The sequence below is a fragment of the Carlito syrichta genome, unplaced genomic scaffold (genome assembly GCF_000164805.1).
Source record: "Carlito syrichta isolate Samal-C Ts95f unplaced genomic scaffold, Tarsius_syrichta-2.0.1 Scaffold303019, whole genome shotgun sequence".
NCBI lineage: Eukaryota > Metazoa > Chordata > Mammalia > Primates > Tarsiidae > Carlito > Carlito syrichta.
Genome location: NW_007247115.1, coordinates 494,715 through 522,293, shown reverse-complemented (window position 1 = coordinate 522,293; position 27,579 = coordinate 494,715). Strand labels below are relative to the sequence as shown.

At 44.2% G+C, this 27,579-nt stretch overlaps 1 protein-coding gene across 1 annotated transcript in view; it reads right to left on the bottom strand.

The window, feature by feature from the left end:
* Positions 1 to 27,579, bottom strand: part of APBA1 (amyloid beta precursor protein binding family A member 1) — a 68,327-nt gene that overhangs the window by 9,377 nt on the left and 31,371 nt on the right. The window contains exons 5-10 of the mRNA XM_021712028.1: positions 23,540 to 23,685; positions 13,315 to 13,347; positions 12,210 to 12,296; positions 11,483 to 11,668; positions 7,177 to 7,356; positions 4,720 to 4,932 (exon numbers count right to left, since the gene is read on the bottom strand). Coding sequence (XP_021567703.1) covers positions 4,720 to 4,932; positions 7,177 to 7,356; positions 11,483 to 11,668; positions 12,210 to 12,296; positions 13,315 to 13,347; positions 23,540 to 23,685 — 845 coding nt within the window. The remainder of the gene's footprint in view (positions 1 to 4,719; positions 4,933 to 7,176; positions 7,357 to 11,482; positions 11,669 to 12,209; positions 12,297 to 13,314; positions 13,348 to 23,539; positions 23,686 to 27,579) is intronic.

The following is a 27,579-nucleotide window of genomic DNA, read 5'->3' as shown; positions in this document are numbered from 1 at the left end:
CCTAATTCTCATGCACTCTATCAGTATTTATGGGTGACTTGCTATGTGCCAAGAAAAGTGTTAGGCACTGGAAATTCCATGATGTGAGCCCGCTCCTGGGTGGGGGAAAGAAGAGAATGTCAGCACTAAGCACGGGGGCCTGTGGGCCCAGAAAGGATGGAATCCCTTCACATCTCTCCCTCTCTCCAGGTATACACCAGGAGACCAGGAATTTGAACGCTGAAGACAGAAACACGTTAAATCTCAACCCTCAGGCAAAGCCAGCTGCTTTAAATGTTTCCACCTATTAACCACTGGGATTATTTAGGTATGCTTATGTGATACAGAAAATGATACCCAATATACTGAGAAGCAAGAGAATGACTCTATTTTCTCAATGTTGCCTAAAAAATTCACATTGCTCGGGTGTGTTCTTTTCTGCTATGTGAATTGATTTAAAATGCCGGGTCTGTCCCTCAGTGGAAGATTTCCTAGATTGGGGGAAATTTGCTGCAAGATGAGGCTTAGAGAAATGGCAATTTGAAATAACCAGTCCATGCATTTGCTCTGCTGTTTCTAATCAATGTTTCAAGTTGGGTCCCATTAACTTGGATTTCTGAGCTGCCATTTTATTGGAGGTGCCAATTAAATAAAGGGTCATTTGGTCCCCATGACAACAGTGGAATGGTGCAGCAAATTAAGAAATATGGTGGGAGAGGAAGGGCAGAGACGAGGGGAGGGGAGAGGAGAGAAGAGAAGTGAAGCCAGAATGGTCTCTATAGCAACGGAGAGCAGATGCACGATGATCCTGCAGAAGGTGAGAGAAGTGTGCACTAGCCTAAAAAAGAACAAAAATCCAGGGGCAGGACCATGGAGGCAGCAGCATGGAAAGAGGCAGACCGTAACATGCTTCGTGTACTGATAATTATGCTTTGGGAATTAGTTATGACAGGAAAAATAAAAGCTAGGAGAAAAGTAATTAAGGTAATTGATACTTTTAACACTACTCTAGAAATCTATTCCTGTAACCTGGGGGTAAAAAGGCCAACCAGCATTGAAGTGCTAGACAAGAATACACAGTTTTGGACCCCTGTTCCTCAGAGCGTGGCTGACAGACTGGCGATGTCACCACCCCCTGGGGAGCCTGCTGAAAATGCAGAATCAGAACCAGCGTTTTTAACAAGATCCCCAGATGATTCCAATCCATTTGAGAAGCACTGATTTATCAGGATGAGAGCTGCTTGTTAGAGTCTCTGTAAAGAGCACAGAGCTCACAGAAAAAGATTCCAACATGTGGCCTTTAAGAAGTGCAGAACGCTGCCCTGCAGTGGCAGAGGTGTGGGATGGGGCAGTGTGACATCTGTCCAGGTACAGGCCAAAAGGGGTATACTGTCTAGAAAATTCTGTGCAGTGATAAAACTCACTGAAGCTGGTATGCGTGTGGCCCAGGCAATTTGGCTGTTACCAGTGAAAAACCCTCCCTGCATCCAGGGTGGACCACAATGGACCATCACATGCTCCCATTCTAGAAAGTGGTGTATCCCATGGCTCAGAGGAAGCACAGCTGTCCTCTAATTGGAACTGCCCTGCTAAGTACTTCTCCGCTGAGGGCGGCCACGAAGGCACAGCTTTTCTCACTCTTCATCTTTCTCAGTTACAGCTCTCTCATCACCACTTGGCCTTTTAATTTTCTGATCCCACAGAGATTCCATTTATAGACATCAAAGTTCAGCTCCTCAAACAACCCTTTTCCTCTTGGGAAACCATGCAGACAGAGCTCTGTCCGTGCTTCAGCAAGTTTTGCTTCCACCTTGACATGATCCCTGTGCAGCCACAGAGGATGGCAGGTTACCTGCACAGTCTTGCTGTCTCCCTCCTCTGGACCTGTGCAGATGAGGCAGGAAGGACTGTCCAGGAGAGCCAGACTCGCTCGCCAGCTGGGGGTCCTGGGCCTTCGGGGTCTCAGGTCACCCCTCTGTGAACTTGGTGTTTGCCACCCCCCATGTAAGCTGTCCTGAGGAACAAGGGATGTGACTTCAGGCCATGACCTGGAGCCTCACCAGGCCTCAGGAAGTGCAGCTTATTCCTGCCCACCCCCACCCTCACTCAAGTTATCCCTTGTTTTAGTCTGTCAGGACAAAGTGCCACAGACTGGGTGGCTTGTAAACAACACATATTTGTTTCTTTCAGTTCTGGAGGCTGGAAGCTTGAGATTCAGCATGGGTGGGTTCTAGTGAGGGCCCTCTTCTGGGTTGCAGATGGCCAGCTTCTACTAGTGTCTTCACACAGCAAAAGGAGAGCAAGATTGCATTCAGGGCTCCCTTTTATAAGGGCACTAATCCCATTCATGAGGGCTCAGTCCTCATAACCTTATCACCTCTCAAAGGCCCATCTTAATACCATCGTCACCTTGGGATTAAAGGTTTCAATATATGAATTCTGGGGGAACACAAACATTCAGTCCATAACATCCCTCTCACCACATCTTTCTAGACCTGGACTAATTCCCCACGAATCTTCCCTCCCTCACTGATTTCCCTCTCCCACATCTAAACTCCTGTACCCCCAAGGCAAGTTTTTTCAACTTTAGCATGATAGACATTTGGCACAGGATCATTCCTTGCTGTGGGGGCTGCCCTGTCATTGTAGGACACTTGGCAGAATCTCTGGCTTCTACTCACTGGATGTCCGGAGTACCGTCTTCTCCTCAGTGGTGATAACCAAACCAGTCTCCAGACATCCTGGGGCATGCAGGATCACGCCTGGCTGAGAACTACTGCCCTAGGGTCTGCCCTCGGATCTAGCCTTTGATCAGACACTCTTCCTGGGAGACTCTATATTGGCGGCTGAAGACCTGTCTTCACCGATGACCAGCTGTGTGGCCTTGGATGATCATATCATGGTTCTGTGCCTCAGCTTCCTACCTTGTTCAATGGGCACAGCAGTAGTGCCTGCACACAGAGGCCAAAGTGAGGGCTCAGTAAGTTCATCTGTGTGTTCTCAGCGCTAGGAGCCCAGCACTGACTGAACGTGGGGAGTCATCAGTCCTTATGGTTCTCTCAACCAGATCAAGCTCCCCAGGTGGGATCATGTATACTATGCTTCTGGCCCCTTGATAGTTCTTATTCATGCACACTGATGGGAGAGAGACCCCAATGTAGATTGGTCCTGCCTCCTCACCCTGGTTACTCCTTTCTTTTCTACATCATCAAGGCAACACCAGGTCAGGCTCCACCCCATCTCTGCCAGCCCACTGTCTCGGAACTCAAGTAAAAACTTCCAACAGCCACTTTCCTTTCTGCTACTAGGTTTTACTTCTTCAAGGTCAACTTAAAAATCATAAAATTGTTCCTCTAATCACTCGCAGCCTTTCACCTATATGTTGCTATTAGAGCCGCAGAACCCTTTCATGTCTATAATTATCCTCCATATGCATACAGCCATCCCAGCTTCCCCAGAGCTAAGCTCAGTGCCTAACAGAGGTCCAATTAAACCTGTTTGAATGAATATGCATGTTCAAAGTAGTTTCTTTAATCTTATCTTCAACGTCTATTAAGCAAGGGGTAGAATTTATTTAAGTATAGGATATAACAAAAAGGAACTAAAGGAAGCCAAAGAGGACTATTTCTTTCCAGGTGTGATTATCTTATGTGGAATTAGAATTTAATCTGTTTCATTAAAAACAAAGAAGCACCATTCCTGTGTCCCAGACACTCACCTTCACCTCCCACCCCCACCCCGACAGTGGAGGATACTGGCTTTGGTGACTTTCTTTTGCTCACAATGACTATTGTATGAATTCGTTCTCTCCTTTCTTTCTTTCTCCCTTTCTCTCTCTCTCTGTCTCTCTCTGTCCCCCCCCCCCCCCCCCGCTGTCCCTCCATCTCCCCACAAAGAGATAGCTATGTTCTAGCTAACATCTTTCAGGACACTTCTATAGCACCAAAAAAAGCAGTAGGTTTCCAGTCTGCCTACAGAACCCCAGTGCTTGGTACAGCGCTACTGGGGTCTGCAGAAGCTGTGTCAGAAGAAGAATATTCTTGGTCATATAGGCCACACAACTAGCAAGTATCAATGTACTCAAAAGACTACACACTGATGCTTCATTTCTAAGAAAACCTAATTTCTTCTCAAACATTCTCACTGAATTTTCCTTCAAGTAGCTCTTCTTAGCCTTACGTAATGGTTATCAGTTCAGCTGAGTAAGAAGTCTGTTCAGGTATGCAAAGGTATACATGGGCTAGAACAGAGGTTCCCTCTTCTTATGGCAACCAGCATGTGGGGATGGTGTGATGTGGGTGCCAGGAGAGGACAGACTCACTTGCACCACAACCCCTGGGAAGAAAAAGTGCTCTGGGATTGGAAGCATTTCCGTGACTTTTAACAGGGTGGGCAGATCATTTCAAGGACACCTGGCCGACTATAAGTGACTATCTGGGTTACTAGCTGAGGAAAATTCTGCTGAGGCTGAGCCCTGGCTTAGCGGGAGAGTGCTGTGAGGGATAGTGAGGCCTGTGGCAGGTGTGCTATCAGAGCATAGTGCATGATCTAGGATCCACCTTAGGGAAGAACCCGTAAACTGTGACTGAATGGTCAGCTGCCTGGGTGCAAGTCCCTGCCTTTTGTATCTGTGTCTTTTTTGGTGCCTGATGCTTCAAATACATACATAAATAATAGTGACTAGATGTCTGTTATCCTTCATATCACTTCAGGTCTACATCAGAAGATGATCTCTGATACCTTAATAATGCTCTGGCAGGTGGACAGAGGCAGGCCCACAAGGCTGGTGCCATTGATGGACATGATCTGGTCTCCAATACTCAGCTTCCCCGATTTCTCTGCAGGGCCTCCATGCATCATGTTGGCGATGATCACCGTGGGGAGGATAGATCCCCAGCCTGATTCCACGATCACCACGCCCAGGATTTCACCTTTCTGCTTCTCTATGAAAACCTGAAAGGAGAAAAACATTTAGAAAGCTTCGATTGGCAACCAGCTGGGAAGTAGTAGAAATCACTACTACTTTTCCTGCCTTGACTAAAGAAAGATGTGTCCTTGATGATGCCAACACAAGTGAGTTCCTGTCTTCTCCACATTCTACAGCATTTGGAGATTATAAAAAATTATTCCACACCCCTTTTTTGTAATTCACTCATTTCACATAAGCAATCTTGCCTCAGCACACAACTGTAAGGGGCCCTGGGTCTTTTAAAATTTCCGTAGTCCCCTGCGGCAGGGGAAAAGGCTGTTGGTGGGAGTTGTGGTGGCATGTCGTCATTTCCAGAAATAGCTTTTACATTCCATGCACAGTTCCCCCCTTCCACAGCACTTTACAAATTTTCTCTGACATTTGAGATTCCTGAGTTAAAAATAAATAAATATACAGAAACACATCCCTGCAAGGAGAAAGTTGAGGAAAAAGAAAAAAGTGATGCTGAAGTTATTACAACCAAAATGTTGCGAGCACACACAGGAAGTCCATATCCTGGGTATGCATAGATTTTTATGACCTTCACTGGCAGGACAGAGAGGACAGGAGTTGGTGTTGGATACTTCCATTCCAGGGAGGCTTGCAGAGATGCCGCAAAGGTAAGATACTTGTTGGAAGCATCCAACAAAAAGTGGATTTATTTGGGCCTGAAAAAAGTCCCCTTCACAGGCTAGTGTCCCCTTCTCCCAGCTGCTGCAACTCACAGTTGGCCCCTTCCCTGGAGAACTGTCATTCTCAAATGGGAGACACCCCTGTTAGGAATGAGTTGTGTCTTCCCAAAATGTGTATATTAAAGTCCCAACCCCTGGTACCTTAGACTACGACTTTATTTGGAGATGAGGTCTTCATGGAGGTAACTGATTTTAAATGAGGTTATTAGTATGGGCCCTAATTCAGCAAGACTGATGACTTTGTAAGAAGAGAAAATGTGGGCACGCAGACATACATAGAGCGATGATGTGAAGACATAGGGAGAAGATGACCATCAATAAGCCAAGAAGAGAAGTCTGGGACAGGTCCTTCCCTCACGGCTTTCAGAAGAACCCAATGCTACCAACACCTTGATCTTGGACTTCTAGCCCCCAGGTCTGTGAGACACTACATTTCTATTGTTTCTGCCACCCAGCCCATGGTACTTTATTACAGCAGCCCTAAAAAACTAACACACCCCCTGCCCAACCTTGGCCAATGGGCAGCAAGAACTACAGAGGCCTGCCAGCTCTTTTTCTCCAAGGTGGGGCAAATCTATCCTGCAATCTGTCCTGGAGATTTCCTCTGGAGCAGAAGGAAGCTCATACCCAGCGACACCACACCCTTCCTTAGTACCCTACCTCCCAGCTTCCCACACTTCTCTTATTCTGAGCACACTCTCCCAATAAATCTCTTGAGCAAGAATCCCCACATCAGGCTCTGCTTCTGGGAAACCTGCCCTATGACACCTAACAGATATTAGCAGATTAAAAGATCATTTTCTCATTAAAGGTTCTTTTTCCTGTGGGGTGAAGTCTAACCCGCCAACCATGCTTTGCAAGCTTTCTAGTTCTGACCTGGACCTTGGGCTGGTCTCTCCATTTCCTTTCCTGTGCCACCCCCTTCTCTAGCCAAACTATATGCTTCCTGATTCCTCAGACAAATCTGGAGCCTTTTGACCTTCAGAATTCCATTCTGTTCCTTTGGCCCAGCTCTCTGCTTGCCCCCACACTCTCCAAACAGTGCCCAGACTTCCATACCAGCTCAGATGGCCCTGTCTTCCTCCATGTGCTTCTGAAAAGCTCTGTCTGAAGTAATGGGGCTGTCTCGTTTGAAACCGAGATCTGCTCTGTTCTGCTAAGTGTGGTTTGATCTGAGGAGTGTTTGCACCCAGCACTATCATTTAACCTTTTTGCTGCCCCTACCTAGACTCCAGGCTCCATAATGGTAGAGTTCAGGTCTTATTTGTCTCTGGAACCCACCCAGAACTGAACTCAGGTTGGTTGGGAACACAGGATGCACTGCTTTTCTGTCTACACTCATCCACAAAAGCATAATAACAGGGTCCCAGAGAGGGAAGCCAGAGATTGATGTGAGGCCCTTCACAATGCCCTGCCACTACCACGCTCCTCATCCCCCTACCCCCACTCCGCCTTCACTTCCGCAACAGGGCTGCCGCTCTCCCTGGCCCTGCCCGGCTGACCCAGCCTGTAGAACAGCTTCAGGAAAGTACCTACATCTTTACAGTTTTCCGACTTGGAGAAGTGAATCAGGTCATCGTTGTACATGTCCTGGGTATTGAGCAGGTCACTATACTCCTTCTGGCTGAGGTCTTCGGGGTTGATCCCATTGGCCCTGAGGAATTCCTGGTACGCCACGCTAAAGGCCTGCCCAATGGACTGTGCGATCAGCTGGGCCTGGAATAGCAGCCAGAGAGGAAAGATGGCAGTCAGCAGGGTGGTGCTCTTGCAGGATGGCCTGGTGCACTCCCTGCCTGGACAACGGCCCTCCTGGAATTTGAAGGAGCTCTAGACATCAGGTGGGCCACTGGTTCCACAAGGGGGCACTGGTGCTCACTAAGGGCCATTTTCAAAATTACTGGGGATGTCTTTGAATACGACAATAATCAGCTATTGGCATTCAGCGGACAAGAATCAGAGGTGCTGGACATCCTGCCATGCGAAGAACAGCTCTATCTGATGAGTTGTTTTTCACCTGAACAGTTTTCAAATATCCCACTGGTCATTCATGTGATGCCTGTTTTTGATCATCTGACTCCAGAACTTAACTCTAATTTAAATATAAACACAAAGACTTTCACTGCACGGCTCCAATACACACTGAATGTTTCAAGAATTAACACTGTGTAAATCGAGGGAAGATGGTAGTTTGCTTCATTCAGTCCTTGATCAGGAGGAAGCCTCATGACTTGGGAAAATCATCCACATCAGTGTTGTCCATAGTATCTGAGTTTCCAATAAATTATAACCCTATTAGCCTGCACATTTGCTGCCATGCATGTGATTGTGTGTGTGTATGTATATTCTTATTCAGCTCTCAATTTGAAATAGCAAATAGAAAGTATTTACGATATTCCACTAAGTGCTATGTTCTCCTGTATCCAAACTTCATCAGGTCGGTGTAAGCAGCTGATTACTTCATTGTGCCTTTCAGAATGGTTGGGCCCAAGCACTCACATATTGCAGTACAATTTTACTTTAGCTTGCTTTCCTTTTGTTTCTCCCTTGTATTACATTTATGGTCATACTTTGATTACTTTGTGAAAGGTTTTCCAAAAGGGGAGGTTATAGTATTGTAATGTAGCATTAGAAAAATATTTGTTAGCCAGGCTCGGTGGCTCAGCCTGTAATCCCGCGCCTTTGGGAGGCTGAGGTGAGTGGACTGCCTGAGCCCGTGGATTCGAGACCCGCCTGGGCAGCGAGACTTCATCTCTACAATAAATCAAAAAATCAGCCGGGCGTGGTAGTGCATGCCTGTAATTCTGGCTACTTGGAAGGCTGAGGCGGAAGGATCGCCGGAGCCCAGCAGGTCGAGGCTGCGGTGGCTGGGAGCGGCCACTGCACTCCAGTCTGGGCGACTGAGTGAGACTCCAACTCAAAAAAAAGAAAAATATTTGTTGTAAAAAGAGTTGTTGGGTCTAACAGAGTGGAGAACCCTGATCTGGCTCAACCCTGTGTGTTCCAGTTGAGGAGACTGAGGCCCAGAGACACAAAGAAACTTCTCAAGCTTATCCAGCTCACAGTGGGGGAACCTGGACACTGCCTGCACTGAGCTTTGATAACTTCTCCCTGCATTAATTGAGCAACATCATTCATCAGGACAGCCAACAGCAACTGAGCACTGCTTATGTGCCCACACCGCATTCAAAGCCACACAAGGGCTACCATTTGCATCTCATATCGGTTCTATGGCAGATGTTAGTATAGACTGGTCCACAGTCACTCATCTGAAACTCTTGAGCCTATGTTCGGAATTCAAGCAATTTAAGGTTTTAGAATGGGAACAGGGTGCATGTACTGAACCCTGGGCAATAACCCCTTTGGGTCTGGAAAAGTGTACTGTAAATGAACATATTAACATTACACCATCTAAGCTTCATGGTAAGCTGAACATTCTTTAAATGGTTTCATGGTAGTTCAGGTCAAGTTTATCAGCCAATAGACTGCAAATGTCCCCTGTGGTTCTCAGAGCTTTTTAGACTTTGGAATTATGGATCTTATGATTGTACCCAGTGGACAGATCAGATATGAAGTTTGGGAGGTTAAGTCGCCCACTCCCTGAGAAGTAGGTGGGGCCGGGGAACTGAATCCAGACACCATCCTCTCATCTACCATGTGGAACAGCCTCCCTGTGAAACTGTAATAGGTAGAAAACCAAAAGCAAACCAGAAAATCCCTAGAGCAACAATTTAAAAACACATACAGTTCTAACCTCCAGACCTCCTTTCCCCGCCTTCCCTAATTGTTGGTAAAAGCAGGTAATTAACAGTGAAACCAGAACTTTCCATGTGGCTGGCCATGGAAACAGAAGTACTTAGCTTTCTTACTTTGAGAATCTGGTGACTTCATCTATGCCACAAATTTCATCAAGAACTACCACCTTCCTCCCTGCTATAAAAGTGGGAAGGAGGGAGGCATTGCTTTCCATATCAGAGAGAAGCTTGTAGAAGAATTACAAAATATACATCTGGGAATATGATCAGTGAACTTCCTGAGTATCATTAGTGGATGCACCTGGTGATGCACTGGCTACACTGAGATTTATGGACAACTTGCCACATGCCGGGTATCGGCTTTAAATGCAATAGCCATCAGTATCACACAGCAGCCCAGTAAGGGAGGCACTGCTACTCTACAAAAGAGAAACCCAAGGCTCAGAGGCTGCACGGTTTGTGTGTGGGGCAGGATGCAAGCCCAGCTCTGCCAGTTCTGGAGTCAAAGCACTCTGTCCGTGGTCAGGTCAAAGCAAAGGATATGATTCCCAGGTCCACTCCTATCCTGACTCTTGCTTCTCCATTCCCTCCTTTCTTCCCTGATGGACCCAAAGGGACTCCAAGGAGAACAAACACCTCCTCATGAACTCCAGGCCAGAGGGAGGTGGCAGGGGTCCTACAAGGGTTCTCTTGCCTGGTGAGCAGTGCTGATTTTGCCTTTTTACTGGCCTGCAAAATGCAGGAGGCTTAAGAGTCACTCTCTTGGAACTTCCCAAGAACCTCCTGAAGCTCCTCTCCTTCCTGTCTGCATGTCTGGCCTCAGCATCACAGGAGTGGTAGGGGGATGGCAGGGAGAATGACAGGCAGAGTTGTTACAAGCTCCCTGCTTTCCCAGAGACCTTACCCCTCTGCTGCTTTCTAGAGAACCAGAACAGTAAAAAGGATGGTGACCATGAGTGTCAGCATCCCCTCCTCTCTGTGGCCACAGCCATGACAGTTCTGGTTCCCTGGATAGAAGCAGGGGGGCCTCAGATGTCTAATTTGGAGAAAGGCAATTTCTGTAGCTTGATGAGCACTACTGGAGAAAGATGGCCTCTTTTGGGGGCCAAGGCTACTACATGCAATCTTCTCTTAAATAGATAAGGAGTCTCTGCTCCATGTGAGAGACAGAGCTTATTCCTCTGTGGCAGAAGGAAAAATAAGCACAGGAAAGGTGTGGCCCTTGGTAGGTGGGGGTTCTGCAGCTTGAAACCATTGGGGCTGTGGGGCCCACCCTGGGAGTTTCTGAAGCCTGCTGACGCCTGGGAGGGGGTGCCTGGTAGCAGCTCGCCAGGTGCCTATTCAGTCTGAAGTCTAGAAAGAACGGCCTCTGTTGTAAAGGAGTTTTCCCCATTGACATCATCATCTGGAGAAGTGGAAATTAGGAATCCCTGACTTTGTGCCAGCTGGTTTTCATAAGGACTGGGGTGGGTAAGGACAGGGATGCTAGCTTTCCTGTAGCACACACGGCAGTCCTGCACAAAAAGAACTGTCCTCCCCAAATGCCCTAAGCCTCAGGGGAGACCTGCTCAAGCCCCTACAAGTGCAATCAAATGGTTTCTACTCTTCCCCTCATTCCAAACGCTCCAGAAGTAGCGTAGCTTCCTTTCCCTTCCTCAGAGGAACATGGCAGCCCCTGCTTTAGGACCTTTGCACTTGCTCTTTCCTCATGATCATTTTTTTCAGGTCTCTGCTCAAAAGCCACCTCCTCAAGAGAGGACTTCATTGCCCACTCTACCTGAAATAGCCCCTGCCCATCTAACCCATCCCTGTCTTATTTTTCTGTAGAGCACTCCCCACTACCTAATTTTATGTTAAGTATATTTATTTACTTTGTCTCTCTTCAACTCTCATGATGAGGACCTTATCTGTTTTATTCAGCCCTATATTCCCAGCACTAGAAAAGTGCCAGACACACAGTAGTTGCTCAATAACTGTATGTTTAATATATGATGAATTAGACTGATTCGGGTTCTGAGAAGTGAAGAGGACCCGGTTACCCAGTGGCTGCCCAGGCCACCCAGAAGGAGATCAAAATAAGCCACCCTTACATCCTCAGACTCAAAGACATGGCAGATCATCTTGTACTGCCTTTTTCCATCCTGGGACGGGTGGGAAGCTTCCACATTCTCCTGGGAGTTGGAGCGGGGCATCCGTCGGCGGGCCATCAGCACAACGATGTTCCCGATGTCTGCGATGTAGGAAATGGTCCTCAAAGGGTGGTCCATCATCGTCTCCTGGAGGTGAGGGGAGAGAGTGGATAAAGTCAGTGCAGCATCTGATGACTGAGGAGAACCAAGTAGGGTCTACATGTGGGGCAGGCTCCGGGGCTACCCGCAAAGACCTTGCTGGCAGATTTATGTACACCTGTCTAGGGAACAGAAAATGATGTGTGGCGGGTGAAAATAAAAAGACATTTCAAACAGTTTATAACCAATAGACTCTCTGCCGGGCAGATTTAAAAAAAGATTAAAAAATCTAAAGAGCATGGCTGCTTTTGTGTGTGTGTGTGTGTGTGAGTGATTTTAAACACTATTTCTTAAAAGGCCAATCTATCCGTGTTAATGAATTCTCTGCTAAAGAGCATCCATGTTTTAATTCTTTCTTTGAGCTTTAAGAAAACAGTCCCAGGCCCCACCCAGTAGCAGGCATCGCAGACAAATTTCTAGCTAGTCTGGAACCCAGCATCTGGGGTCAGGTGCTCTATAGACACAGGCAGTCTCTGAGCGACAATGCCTCTCATGTTTCACCCTTAGAAGGGTGAGTAGCAGTTCATACCTGTGTGTCAGCATTCAGTACTTTGATTCTCTGGGTAGAAATGAAGAGATCCACTTCGGTCATTGGTTGAGATTCGCCTTCAGGAGCCTGAAAAGAAAGAAATGCACAAGAGAAGGTTTTACTATATTACCTTGACCCTGATGAAGAAGGAGTAAGGTTAGCTCACACACAGAGGACCCAAGACACAGTCACCAGAACGGCAACGCAGACTCTAGGATTAAATCGCCAAAGTGGAAGGTATCACACAAAGGATGGACACATGGACGAGAGTTAGCACCTCTAGGTTACAGGGAAAATGCAGACTCCTCTTTGTTTCTTCATCTATAGAAGCAGTGACTCACTGCGTAGATTTGACTCTTCGAACAAAGATGGCAAATGCCCCTTTCCGAAAGGGTTTCAGAGTCCAACAGATTGAAGGAACAAGGGCACAAACTCATAACCAAAAACCTTGGAGAAGTTACTTAGAGTTTGCCCCTGCTTGAACTGATGGGGGACAGTGTTCATAGCAGGTGCAAATGGAGCCATCTGGATGCGGTTCTGGTAAAAGGGTCTTCATGTTCACACACCACCACAGAAACAAAGAAGCAGCTGCCCACTCCTGAAGCCACCCTCTAAGAAAGAGCCCAGTGCCCAATGCCCCATGAGTAGTTCATAAGCACCTAGAAGCTCCACAACCAAAAAGCGCAGTCTGGTTCATTTAGGGCTAATTCTGCACATGTGTGGTTATTAGCGAGTTTTCTTTTTTGCATCCAGCAATCTGACAAATCCACAAATCAAACAGAGCTATAATCGAACAGACTCAAGTCCCTGCCACATCAATGCTCCTGAATGGTGGGACCTTCCACACTACTGTGTGATTCATTTAGCATCTCCAATCTGCTCCCTGTTGTTCCTCTGAAGTGAAATGACTAATGAGCAACAGAAAACGGCCACTTTGGGCAACTGAGTTTTGAGAAACGCTGGCTTATGGGGCGGTTAAAAAAGAAATCTGAACAAAAACTTGCTGGATGCAGAAAACAAAAACACGAAAATATAAAAAGGCAAAACAGAAACAAATGAAAAGAACAGGCATAACACCAAGCTGATGAAGTTGTTTGTACTGCACCTTCTTCCTGCTTTTGGCTAATTTCTGGGCCATCTGCTTAGCATGGAACAAACAGAGACAGGAGAATAGTTAGAAAAGAATTTGCAGAGACTCAAAGTCAAAAAGGGAACTAGCAAACTAATACTGATAGTAGTATAAAGCATTTCTGTGGGAGGATGACTGGCTTTACAAAAATCCCACTGTAATTGGTTTCCTAATTCAGAATTTAGTAGGTGGGAGGGGCAGTGGGACAAAGGGAATGTCTTTATACTTGAGCGCAATTGATCTTTTCAAAGAACCAACTTTGGTTCAGTTGTATACCTGCTTTTCTATTTCATAGAGTTCAGCCTAGATCTTTATTTTCTTCTACTTTCTTTGGGATTAATCTGCTTCCTGAGATAAAAAATTAATCTATGACTTTTCAAACTTTTTTTCCTCTCTGGTATTTAAAGCTATGAATCTCCCTCAAAGTTCTGCTTTGACTGTGTCCCACACATTTTGTTATGTTGCAATTTAATTATTGTTCCATTAAAACATATTCTAACATCCACTGTGATTTCTTCTTTGAACTTCAGATTGTTTGGAATTGTGTTATTAATTTCACTACATTTGGGGGCATTCCTAGTTATATTTTTTGCTATTGATTCCTGAATGAATTCTAATTCCACTAATGTTAGAGAACATATTCCATACAATTTCAATCTTTCAGAATAAGCTGAGGCTTAGCTATATCGTGCAGCACATGACGTCAAGGGTGAAATTGCCGTGTGGACTTGAAAAGATGCATTCCGCAGTTGTTGGGAATGGTGTTCTGTCAATTAGGTTGATTAGACTGGTTAAGAGTATTGATCAAAACTTCTACATGCTTGCTGGTTTTTCTGTCTGCTTGTTCTGTCATTTATTGAGGGAGGTGTGCTACAATCTCCAACTGTTCTTGTGAACTTGTCTACATATCCGATTGGTTCTCTCAATCCTTACTTTACCTAACTTGTAGCTACGTTATAAAGTACATACTTAGGATGGTATGTCTTCTTATTGAATTGACCCTTTCATTGTTCTCCTTCTTTGTCTCTAGTAATTACTTCTTGCCTTAAATTTATGTAATATTAGTACAGTTTATACCTAATTAAAATGGATGTAATATTCCCCTTTTTGCTCACAATTAAAAGAGAGCATAGTCGATAGAGATGGAGACTTGGGGCTGGCTTGTCTAAAACTGACTCCTGGCTCTGCTACCTACTAGTTGTGTGACTTTGAGCAAGTTGTATAATATCTCTGTGCTTCAGTTTCCTCATCTATAAAACAGGGATAAAAATAGTATCCACTTCATAGGGCTGCTCTGAGGGCAAAATGAATATAAGCAAAATTATGAGCACTATATTTGGGTTTGCTGTCATATGATTTACAATCTACCTATGTCACGACACAACTTCTTGGCTTTTGCTAAGGCTTGCTATTTACACAGATCTTGTACAAATAATGGTGAGTCAATGGCCAAACTGTTGAGGTGATGGAGGTGGGGTGGAGGAAGACTGCTCTCTCATATTCCTTTGTACTCACCTGGTGGAAAAGCTCCTCTGCTCTCAGCAGCACATCTCTACTTCATTAATGACAGTTTTTCTGACTAAAGAAGCTGTATGAGTCAGCCATCCAGACAACAAATGTCTCATCTCTGAAACACCCAGGAAGTGAGGGCGCCCCTACTCCCACACAGATACCTCATAGCTCTTACTGTTGGTCATGAGTTCATGGTGAACAGTCTGCTCTGAAAATGTCTGGAGGCAGCAATTACAAGTGTGGCCACATGTCATAATGGAAATATTTCGAATCCGAGACGTGGTCCTAGGCTGATGCTATGCCACACCATGCAGATTCCTGCATGGAATTCAAGAGTCCTGCATCAGTTATCACCTGCATGATAGATGACTACTGGGAGAGCTTCATGTTTGCTTGTGTTCCACCTCCCTTGGGATGATATGGCAGTAACGTATGAATTTCCATTACTTCTGATACCAAACCCTAATAGCTGTTGGTCAAAATTTTCCAACTTCAGAGAACTGTGATTTGAAAGCACTCTTTCAAAGGCAAATAGGTCCATCACCATCACTGGAATACTCAAGTTCTGTGTTTTGCTGGGAGTGGTGATCAGAAAGCAAACTGAGTTCTTGAAAGGTATTTGGAAATAATTTTTATGACATTAAAAATGTTCTGTGCACTTAGAGTAATACAATCTTTAAACCACTTATAATATCTGAGTGCCCTACAATATTATAATTAAAAACTGAGATATAACATCACAGAAGATGAGGGAGTTGGAGCCAGAATGAGAAGTGGAGCAGCAGAAAGAGGTCCAAAAGACACATAAGACCAGCATGCACTGCAAAGCTGGGAATGAGGCATCCATTTAAACCTTTTGTGTTTCATGGGATGGATCATGGCTATCACCCAGCAGGATGTGGTGCAAAAGACAAACTGGCACCACCCATCCACTCACTCAATCTACAGTGTGTATACTGATTATCTGCTGTTAAGATACTCCAGGTTAGTTATGCCATGGGTCCTCCTCTTTTCTTTCTCCAGTTGACATTTACTGAGCACTTGCTACATGCCAGAACCCTTCTGAGCATTTCTTACACATGAATGTAAATGCTTACAACAACCCTGCGAGGTAGGCACTACATTACCCTCATTTTTCAGAAGAGGGAAATGAGCCACAGAGAGACTAATGAACTTGACCAAGGTCACACAGCTGTGAGGTAGCAAAACAGAGATTCAACTCAGGAAAACTCATTCTATACCCTGAATCACTGGTTATGCAGTGGGGGCAAGCCTGCTACCTGTTGACTCAATATGGCTCTAAAATGGGGTTGGTGATATCTCCCTCACAGGATTCCCTATCCCCATCCAATCTGAGGCATAAATGAGAAAATGTATGTGAAGGGCCTAATCTGAGTGTCAGTATCCACTTTAGTGAGCATAGACTTCTTCAAGCAAGATGGGGAATGACACGACAGACAAAGCTATGAGAGAAATTTTAATTCTACAAAGAAGTAATTTTTGACACTTAAAGGACATCATAAAGGAATGAAAAACAAACAAACAAACAAAAAAGTCCTGATCTCTGGGAAAGGCTAGAAAAGACAGACATAAGAATATTTGATAATCGAATGTCCCTTACAAACATGTATGGAACACAAAATACCTAAACACCATTTGCCATCTAACTGCATGAATGGAGACACAGATACCATGTGGACATAAGTAGTCTCTGAGGTTCAGACAGGGCTCCACAGGCCACCCTATCTTCTGGTTGAAAAGCAGAGGATGAAGTGGGAATGAGAGTGGAACATAAGGGCAGATATATAGCAGAGAAAAAGGAAGCCCGGTGACCTCACTGCACTGGCTTCAAGTCTGATTCTCTCTAGATATGGGGCAGACATGACTTCCACACTTCTACCTAGAGCATATTAAAGACTGACAGCACATAGGGCAAAGCTCTCTCCAGAAACTTCTCCCAAAACCTGTTCCAGAGAATACTACCAACATTAGCAGGTAGATATCACACAGTGATAATGCATCCTGCGCTCAAATAATTATGGGAGCTGCTGGTTAAACAAAATGAATGAAATCTTAGTGCAGGACTTCTCAGAGCCTTAAAAGGAAAACATATATAGCAAATTTCCAGAAAGGTTATCTATTTGGTAGTATTTCTTGAGCTTATTTGCCAATGGAACCCCAACAGTGACAAGAACTTGGCCTGACTAGAATGATGGATGGCCCACCTTCTACTAAGGCAGTGGCTCCCAAACTGTTGTACATAGCAGGATCTACTCTAGGTCTTGTTAAAACTCAGATTCCTGGGTCCCACCTCTGAGTTTCTGACTCAGTGGGTTTGGGGTCTGGCCTGAAAACCTGCATTTCTACTAAGTTCCTGGGTGATGCTGATGCTACTGGTCTGGAGATCAGACTTTGAAAACCACTGCTCTAGTGTATTCCTGAGGCGTATGAGGTCTTCCTGGAAGGATACTGCGTCTCAAAAATGGGGAACAACAAAACCAGAAAAGACATATTAGAGAGGAACTAAAGAAGGAAAAAGAAAATCTTAAAAAAAAAAAAAGAGGCAGATGTCTTCTAGTTCTGAAATTATGTTCGGACATATCTTTTTCTTATATTCTGGTAGATGGAAAAGGCTTTTCATTTTAGATTCCTCAGCTTTCCTTGTATTGTTGTTACCTAAACATTCACTTTGGCATCTTGTCGGGAGCCGCAACTCCTAACAGAAGGCAAAGTAAGGGTTACCTGAAAATGGGAAAAACGCTGGCTGGGAGCAAGGCCCCAGCTAAAGCAGCCGTGCTGGAGGCAAAGCCCCATGGATCCCATTGATTGGCCCTCTTTGATCTTTGGGAGTGTGTACATAAGACAGAAAGAACCCCTTTCTGATGAAGCATTAACTGATAAGCGAGGATGATGTATTGGTGAAACTGAAGCTTGAGACATGAATAAGGAACACAGCAAAAGCACAGCCATTAGAGACGCTAGAGAATGTTAAGTTACCTTCGTCTCCATAAAAAGCAAAACCATTGTGTATAAAGAAAATAAAAGAACTTTCCCATTCTTTAATTTTAATGGTTAACAGACCCTATACTAAAATAACACCTTAGACGGGTAAGATGGAGGAGGAAGTTTGTGAGAACTGAGACAAGTCGATTCTGAGGGCAGCTGCTTTTAAACATGATTTAAGAAAGTATAGACATAGTAGATATAAGTTTGTAAGAGTAAAATGATTTAGTAGTATAAGTATAATATTATAGGAGAGAATAGTTAAGTAGATAAAAATAGAATGATAATTAAAAATAATTAGATAAAAAATAATTAAATAGAAAATATAGAATATAAGAGTAGTCAAGTATAATTCATATAAAGGTTGTTAAGCATTATTAGATTATGATTCATATAAGTAAAATAAGAATAAAGATAGATACATAATAGGAAAGTTTATAGGAAAGTTTATAAGAAATAATAAAGTTAGTTATAAGAAACAATAAAATTAGTTATAGATGTAAACGCCAATATATTGCTGTTAAGTTACAAGTAAGAATTGTTAGAAATATGATATAAAAGGGGTAAGAGTTGAAAGGTTACAGTTAATTATTTTTAGCAGAAATTGTTTCGTTCCTGTCTGTTGGTTTTAACATAATGGAAACAAAAAAAGAATAGGGAGGAACAAATAAATCATTGTAGAACGTTTGATTGTAAAAGAAAACATAATGTAACATATGTGGCATATGTGTGAGGGGGTTGAGGGTTGAAAATGCCTTATATAAACATGTGAAAATTGAATAAACTTTGGAAGAGTCCCAAACTCGACCCAGGGAGTTGACTTATGTCTTCTTCCTTCGCTGCATCTGATTCTCTCGCCTCAGGCCCTAATCCTTGTGTTGGAGCTGGACTCTGACAGCGTCTTTTATTACACTGCAAGTTTCTCAAGGTCAAGAACTGTGTACCGGTTAATTTTTATTCCTCAAGTGCCTATCACACAGGGTCTGCATAGGGATAGTTGGCTTTTTGGGCCAAATTCCTTTGTTTTCTTTTCATATTGAGTAGAAAATGCCTGGCCAAACCACAGTTCTAAATTCTCTCTCTGTCTGGCAAATGAATCTGTACATTCTTTGTTAAACCAAGAAAATAGTAATTTCCAAAACTTCACAGGTAAATCCAACGAGCAGTGTTCAATTCTAGCATACAGTTGGTGCTAGAAGAGTGACAGATACCACAATCAACAAACAACAGAAATGAAAGACTGCTTTGAAATGGAAACCTAGGCTTCCGGGTCAGCCTCTGCTCAGAGTGCTTGTTAAAGCACCACAGATATGAGATGCATGGTGAGCCGGTCTCACTCATATCCATCCAGGCAGAGAAAGGAGGGGGGCACAAGAGGGGGGTCCCTGTGGGGAGTAAAGAAGGAAGAAGCAATCAGAAAGCCAAAGGGGGGACGTCCACCACCTCTGTTTAGGTGAAGGCACCAAGTCAGAAATGACTAACTGGCTCATCAGCTTGGGGTTGAGGACATGGCTAAATGGATTGCAAAGTAAATCCACCAAGCTCTTCTTTCTCCTTCCTTCTGGATGGGCATGACAAAATCTGTAGCCTTGCTATGCTCTGGATCCTTTTTGCTGAGGTAGCCTAGAGCAACTCGTTCCTGAAAGGTCAGTCTCTCTCTAAGAAATAGCATTGCACCACCTTCCTTACAGAGCAGCAACTGCCAGGCACGTGTGGGTACCATGGTGCAAGCTCTGCCTGAGCCCAGCCCAGACTGCCTGGATGAACGTGCTCTGCCCCCAGCTTCCCTCTGCCTGTGATGAAGTCTCTGTGCATGGTCTCTGATGGCCCCTTTCTTGGGAGTGCTGACATAGACAGTTGTCTCCACTTACAACCGGAAAAGGCTTCTGGCTGGGTGTAATGTCAAACAATCTGCCGAACGTTGAAATGGATGTAAAAAAAACATGAAGCAGAAAATATTTAATGACAGGCAACAGTTCCTTCCAATGTACCTAAGTACATTGTAGAGTGATACTTATAAGTTATAAATGAAATGTTACTGCTTAATTTTACCACTCAATAATGAATTCTTCATACTAGAGTAATTTGCTTGTAAAAATAAATATATGTTTTCCAGATGCCTACCCTGCTCTAGGCAGGTCTAAAATGTATTTATAATAAAAAAGCTTCTGTCTTGCTTGTTCTGATCGACAGAGTCATCTAATTTGTGGTTCCAATGAACTGTGGAACTTCTGGACACCAATCCTTTGGAAGCTTCAAAGTAAAATTATGAGGGACCTGTACTTTTAAGGAGGAATAACCATACTATAGAACACCACTGTGAAAGTAAAAAATATATTTTACAATACAGTTGGCCCTGGATGGGATCTGGTCTAGGGATGCTGTAAGTCTACCCTGACCACCACTTTATGTTCAAGTGATGTACCTGTGCCTACCTTCCCCCTTAAGGCTATCTGAGCACTTGAGTGCCATAGAGATGCTCTGTCCATAGGAGTCCAAAGTCATCAGAAGGCTAATAATCAAGGTACCCACAATGAAACCTGAACATTAGGATTTTTAAGACCTCGATGGATAGAACCTAGGAAAAACTAACCACAAAGTAGCACGCGGTTTCCAATTTCAGGAGTCTTCAGCACTCCTTTAGAGTCAGACTGCTCTTTGAATCTAGAAGATTCACCTAAATGAGCCCTGGCAGTGATCCTTGATGGACATTCAGTGGAGATAAATCTTTGCTGTGTGGCTCTGTCTTGGGCATTATAGGGTGTTGAGCATACCTGGCTCTGGCTCAGGAAATGCTCCCAGTTAGGGTGACAACCAGAAGTACCCCACTCATTTCCAAACACATCTTGTGGAGATGGTCTCTGTCTGCCAGAGACCCCCTGCATGATACATGCCAGGTTTGGTACTCCCGCCCTGGGCAAGCCAATGGCACCCTCTCACCTTTGAGATTAAGTCTTGTGTCTGATAACAGAGGGACAAGGGGAGCCAGAACTATGACCTTGTTGACTTTGTTTTTAAAGTTCTCTGCTCTGTATGAAATAGCATGGGACCACGCCTAAAAAGGAGCTTGTTCTCTCTGAGAAGTTTGTGGGTTGTTGTTTTGAAGGCTGTGCCTAGAAGATACCAAATTAAGATGGAGATGGCCATGGGGAGACTTGCCAGCATAACATCACTACTTTGTGGGAAGAGAAAGACAGTGAAAAGGAATCAGGCCACGCTTGGACGGGCTGCTCCATAAGCACCCAGTGGTGTTCTACCCATAGCATTATTTAGTCTGAAAGTCCCAAAAGGTGTGAAGGTCAGATTGTTTCCATGGAGTTGTCCTGGTGGGAGCCATGGGGCAGGATGTATCTTTGAGGGTAGGGGGTGGGGCTTCCCTTGAAAGAATTGGACCCCTCCACTGTCCGCCATCCCAGAAAAGGCTAATTTTAAGAGAAGAGACAAACAACACCGAAGTAGGCCTCGTGGCAGCCTCTGAGGCACAGACAAGTTTGTGTGTCCCAGATAAAGTAGTAGAGGGGTTCTTGACATATGAAAGAAACCAGGAGGTCCTGTTAGTAATCTCGACAATGGGTTGGGACAGTAGCCACGCTTGAGGCAGTTGCAAGTTACTCCTTGGGTTGTTTGTTTATTTTGAGTCAGGGTCTCACTCTGTTACCCAGACTGGAGTGACATGATCACAGCTTCACTGCAGCCCCAACCTTCTGGGCTTAGGTGATCCTTTTGCCTCAGCCTCCCAAGTTGCTGGGACTATAGGTACATTCCACTATACCCAGCTAATTTTCATTTTTTTTTTTTTTTTTTTTTTAAGAGATGATGTCTTGCTATGTTGGTCTTTAACTCCTGGGCTCAAATAATCCTCCTGTCTCAGCCCCCAAAGTGTTGGGATTATAGGTGTGAGCCACCACACCCAGCCTTCTACTCCCTAGTTTATAAATCCTAATTCCTAAAATATCAGTAGTCATATCAAAAATTGCAGCATGGGCTTACTGTCCTATGAGGAGTTAAGGGAAGAGCCAGCTCTGAGCTCGGGAGAGAAGTGCTTCCTCCAAGTACAAAGAGGTAGTGAGATCAGTGGGTGACACATGGAGGCCTAGCAGCAGAGCAATGAAGAGCAGTGTGATGAGGAAGCAATGACAGGGACCTGGGGCATTTACACAGCATCCTGGGAAACTGCAGAATAACTGGGCAGCTGAGCATTCAAAGCATCCTACTTAGGGCATCCATGGAAATATGAGCTGTTTAATATTCGCCACATGGCACAGCCTGGACATGTGGCTATCAGGGGGATTAGCTCAGGCGAGAGGCCCAGATCAACCACCTGCACCCTGCAAGCATCTCTGAATTGCTGGTCATTCACTGTTCCCTTCTACCTCTCAGGTAGAGGTCAGAGGTGTCTCACCTGCAGGCACCTAGTATCTGACATTCTTCTCTCCTCCTCTGGTCCTCCCTGTACACTCACTGGTTGGATTAATCATTTCTGCATTTGTGTGGCTGAATGTGAGGGCAAGGATCGCACGTTATCCATCACTATTTCTTCTCCCTCCCAAGACTGTGCATGGACCTGCACACATAAGTGCTCAAGAAAGATTTTTTTCTCTGATTGAGAGATTAAGGACTCAGTTACTATCTTCTACTTGTCCTCCTTTCTTATTCCACATTACTATACAGATATTGGGATGCGGCCTGGGAATGTGTGAGAGAGGTGTGAAAAAGGAACGACCTCTTATAAGGGGAATCCATTCTGACTAGTTAAAACTGAATAAAACCAACTCTGGTGAGGCCTAACCTATTCTGACTTGCTGGAAATACCTGGTCCTGGGTTTCCAAAATGATGCTATCCCTAGGGCTCTAGGTGAAAGTGGCCTTGTGGCACTGAGTGGCTGCCTAGTGGATCTAGGTGCTGGTGGCACAACGGCACCTGGATGGCATGAATGCACTTTAAGTGTCCCTGTAGTTCTGGTTTGTCTATGATTCTAGGTGGTTTTGGCATCATGGAGGTTCTAGAGCTCTATGTTTCCATGGGAATAAACCAGTTCTGGCTGGTTCAAACTAGTTGTGAATGGTCTAAACCAGATGAAAGTGGTTCTTCCTGGACCAAATAGGTTTGCTCCTCTTAAGTCTTGATAAAACAGATCCAAACAGGTTATGATTAGTTCAAACTAGTTTAACCTGGGCTAGCCTTGTATGGGGTTGTTCAGACTAGCCAAATTAGATTTGACCAAATGGTTCATTTTACTGGAAGCAAGCCAGTTCAATCCAGTTTGAACAGCACCAACTGGTTCAAAAACAATGCCCCCTAGTTTGAACCAACTCTGTAACACAAAGGTTTACGACACTGACCTCTAGTCACCGGAAATCCAGTGACACACATCTCACATTTGAGACATAATACTCAAGTGACTTCCTTTCTCATCATATCAACTTCCAAAGTTTATGATCATATGTACTCTTCCTCAAGACAGGCCATTTAGAAGAACCTAAATAGTGTTTATAAATAAAGACTCCGGGACACTTTTTGTGGTTTAGAACAGTTACCATGCATGTGAATAAGCACTGCCTGTGAGATTATCTCAGCTCACTCTCCTCCAACTCGGGACTAGACAGAGCTGTGGGCCGATGCTATGAATTGCTCAGGCGCTGTCATCTGTCCGCCATCTCCCTCAGAATACCCAGACCCCCTCACCTTGATCCTGCTTACTGCTTCCTGGGCCTGCATCATGCGCACATTTTTGGAGGGAGTTTTGTCTGACAGCAGCTGGGTGGAGCCAAGGTAATTGGCGGCAAAAATGATTCCATCGATCAAGTCTTCGGGATCGCAGGGTCCGGGAACTGTAACACACAGAGCCATCATGGTGAGTGAAGTCATCCTGGGCGGGGTCCTCCAGTCTCCTGATGGTATATCACCCCTCTCCTATGCCTCACTACTGGACAGTGGGGCCAGGTACAGAGACCTCTGCACAGGCAAGTCAACCTGCTGGTCTAAGGCCTCTGTGTCTGCCTTCACCCACCCCTTGTTTTCAATAGAAGACACGGTTTCTTAGAATAGTTTACTGTGAGAAATAATGTGAATATTTACTTAAATATGAGACATAAAACTCAGTGGTAAGGGATTTTTCTCCTGCAAGACTGTGAGATCTTTGGGGACAAGGACCATGTCATATCCATCTTTGACTCTCTTATGCCTTAGTCGGTGTCCGTTATTCAGTTGGTACCAACTAGATGTTTGCAGGATAAATGGTTAGGTGATAGATGATTGTCTTATTAAAAAACTGAATTTTACAGCAGTTCCTGTGACTTGCTACCCATTCACCTCTCCTTCCTCCATTTAATCTATAATGGAGGAAACAAACTTTATAAATCAGAAAAAGAAGATATTTATTTCGGAATGTCCAGATTCCTACAATGGCCTTGTATCCCAATTATGTAAGACAGATTTACATGACCTCAAAGCCATGGTCCCATGTTGACAATCTTGCTACCTTACAGGCAAGAATGTTCTTGACCTGTGTCCACACACAGATCAATTCCAAGGAAAATCAAAATTTTCTGTTCTCATTGACCAACCTTTGAAATCAAACCTGTTTTAAGTATTTTAAATGGGGGCATCTGATTTGAACCACAGTCACCTTTAAACTCTACTAAAAATTAAAACATATCTGGGACTAATATATAACTTTATAACAGGTTCACTAAAAAAGGTATTTTAACCTGTAATTGAAACCTTTGTATTTTCTTTGATGTGAATGCCATATCTGGGGAGAACTAAAATATTCATTTAACCCACTGTGAAACCCCAGGGTCTTAAATGAGATAACCTGAAATGGAAACAATTTGCTTTTTCCTCTTGGAGGGCTAATCTGTAATGGTTTTTCTTTTTATCCTTAACATCAAGCTCATCTTGAGCTTACACAGCTGCTTCCCGTGATAAGCTACTTATCAGGGGGCAGACTTAAAATAATCAATTCATTTTTCTGAAACTAAGGTGGTAGTTGAGAGAAAGAAATTAAAAGTGTTTTAGAAAGGGCCTTCACAAAACATCTTTGTAGTAATGAAATAAGGAAGTCTGTTATTTGTCTTATTCTCGATCCTTACAAGCAAGACTTCTGGACAAACACTGAGTGGTACACAGGCAAGCCAGCCTCCACTACATACCAGCAACTGACATCCCTTCAACAGCCACAGCGTCCCGCCCTGAAACCTTTATGGATGTGAGAAGGATTCAGGCTATTTACAATACACAGTTTTAGTTGTATAATAGGAAAGCATATAAAAGAATATGTGGACAGCTGTGAACCCACACTACATTTTATATAACAGAAGAGCTTGTCAGTCTTCTATAAAAAGTTACCAGTGATACATTTACAATATTACTTAAACACAAAAATTTTTGCTAATCAGATAAGAAGAAGAAAGATATCATCTGGGATACTAATTTTTAAACAACTTCCATCTATTTTTTAAAAAATCAATGTTAAAACACACAAAAGTTAACCACCATCTCTATGGGACTTCTAATATCATATATTCATCTATGACTTAGTTCTATTCACTGAAAAAAATCTCTTTCCACTGCAATCAGTGGGGTATGGGGACATGTTTAAAAGCAATCCAAATAGTATTTAAATGATTGAAAAAAATGCCACACAGGTCAGGCACAGCGACTAACACCTGTAATCCCAGCACTTTGGGAAGCTGAGGCAGGAGGATTGCTTGAGCCCAGGAGTCTGAGACCAGCCTAGGTGACATAGTGAGACCTTGTCTCTACAAAAACATTTTAAAAATTAGCCAGGTGTGGTGGTGCATGTCTATAATCCTAGTTACTTGGGAGGCTGAGGCAGAAGGATTACCTGAGCCCAGGAGATCAAGGCTATGATGAGTTGTGATGGTGCCACTGCCCTCCAGCCTGGACAACAGTAAGACTCCGAATCAAAAAAAGAAAAAAAAAAAAAAAAAAAAAAGCCAAGCTGCCCAAGAAATGCAAAACAATGAACCTAAACAAAATTTTAAGTTGAAATATAATCTTATGCCATTTAACCTTTGGGGAAATTGACTATAATTGAATGTCACTGTCACTGTATCCCACCCAGAAAAAAAAGTCATAATTTTATAAGTTCACTTTAGGCTTGATGGTCGTGTATTTTTAAAGTTTTTAAAAATTAAAGCATAAAACCTGCAGGTTTCACTCTTTTGGAACATGTTTTTCCCCTCAGCAAGGCCTTCAGGTTGCTCTGTGGATGAGTGAGCACTCATGTCACAATCTCACACTCAGGTTCAGTCAGCCTGACCATCTCTCGGCCTGGGGGATGTGTATGATGAAGGAGGTTCCCAAACTTCTGAAAACTTCCCAGGGTAGTCTCATGGAATTTTAGAACTTTGCAAAATGATACATTTAGAGGATATTCAAGACAGTAACTAGAATTATGAGCCTGTTTTGAGCTTTAGGCCCGACGGTTGGTAAAGGCTTATGCATCTTGGTGACTCACTCCCAGGCAGTGGGACACACTGACTGTTCAAGCACAGGATCCAAAGGCTGGACATGACCTTAAAGAGATGTCTGGGCATTCTCAGCCTCTAGAAAAACCTTCTTCAAGAAAATGGCAATCTGCCCTGATAGAGCATCAGTGCCACCTCTGGCCAGAGGGTGCTTCTGTATGAGTGAGAATAGATGCCCTGTTTGGGTAGCATGACCTCAAGCTCGGATGCAGAGCTTAGGCTGAGTTTCGGCTCCACTCAGCCTCCTGACTGGGTGCCTTTGTGCAGTAAGTAACCTGCACAACGCTTTGTGGCAGCCCCACAGAGAATGCTGGGCCCAAGGAGAATGGTGGAGTCAGCCTGCCAGTTCACAGCCTGGCTCTGCACTGCCATCTGCATTATCTCGGGCAAGTGACTCACCCTCTTGATGCCTCAGTTCTTTCATGAGTAGCATGGGGATGATAGTAAAACCCACTTCAAATGATTGATTTGAGGCTTCAAATAGTTATTATATTAAAGTGCTTAGAACAGTACCTGGCAGGAAGTAAGCACTCGATAAATGTTACTATCACTAGCTCATCCAAGCAATAGACGGGAATTATTAGGGAGGACTTCTTATGAAGAGGACCAATATTTCTCCTTTAGTTAAAGTTCATTCCCACTTGAATTGTTTTTGAAGAATGTAAGAGGTGTGCTGGACTAGAAGTAAGGAGACTTAGAGTTCGGGTCCCATGGGGCCATTACTAAGCTATAGAACACAGGGTCGAGTCCATGGTTTCTCTGCCAGCCTCGGGGTCTCCATCTACATCACGAGAAAAGGCTGGAGGAGGGTTTTTTTTTGAGTTGGGGTCTCACTCTATTACCCAGACTGGAGTGCAGTGGCACGATCTCAGCTCAGCACAGCTGTGACCTCCTGAATTCAGGTGATCCTTTCACCTCAGCCTCCCAAGTCATTGGAACTACAACTGCAAGCCACCATGCCCAGCTGATTTAATTTTTTTAAAAAATAGACATGAGGTCTTGTTATGTCATCCAAGCTTGTCTTAAACTCTTGAGCTCAAGCAATTCTCTTGCATTAGCCTCCCAAAGTATTGGGATTACAGATTTGGGCCACCATGCCTGGCCAAGGAGGAGGATTTTTGAGAGGTTCCCAGCAGTTGCACCTTCAGTCAAAGATCCCATGACTATTAACACTATGAATAAGTGACTTTGTGGCCTTTTCTCCCCACCATTGTCTTATATCTTGGTGCT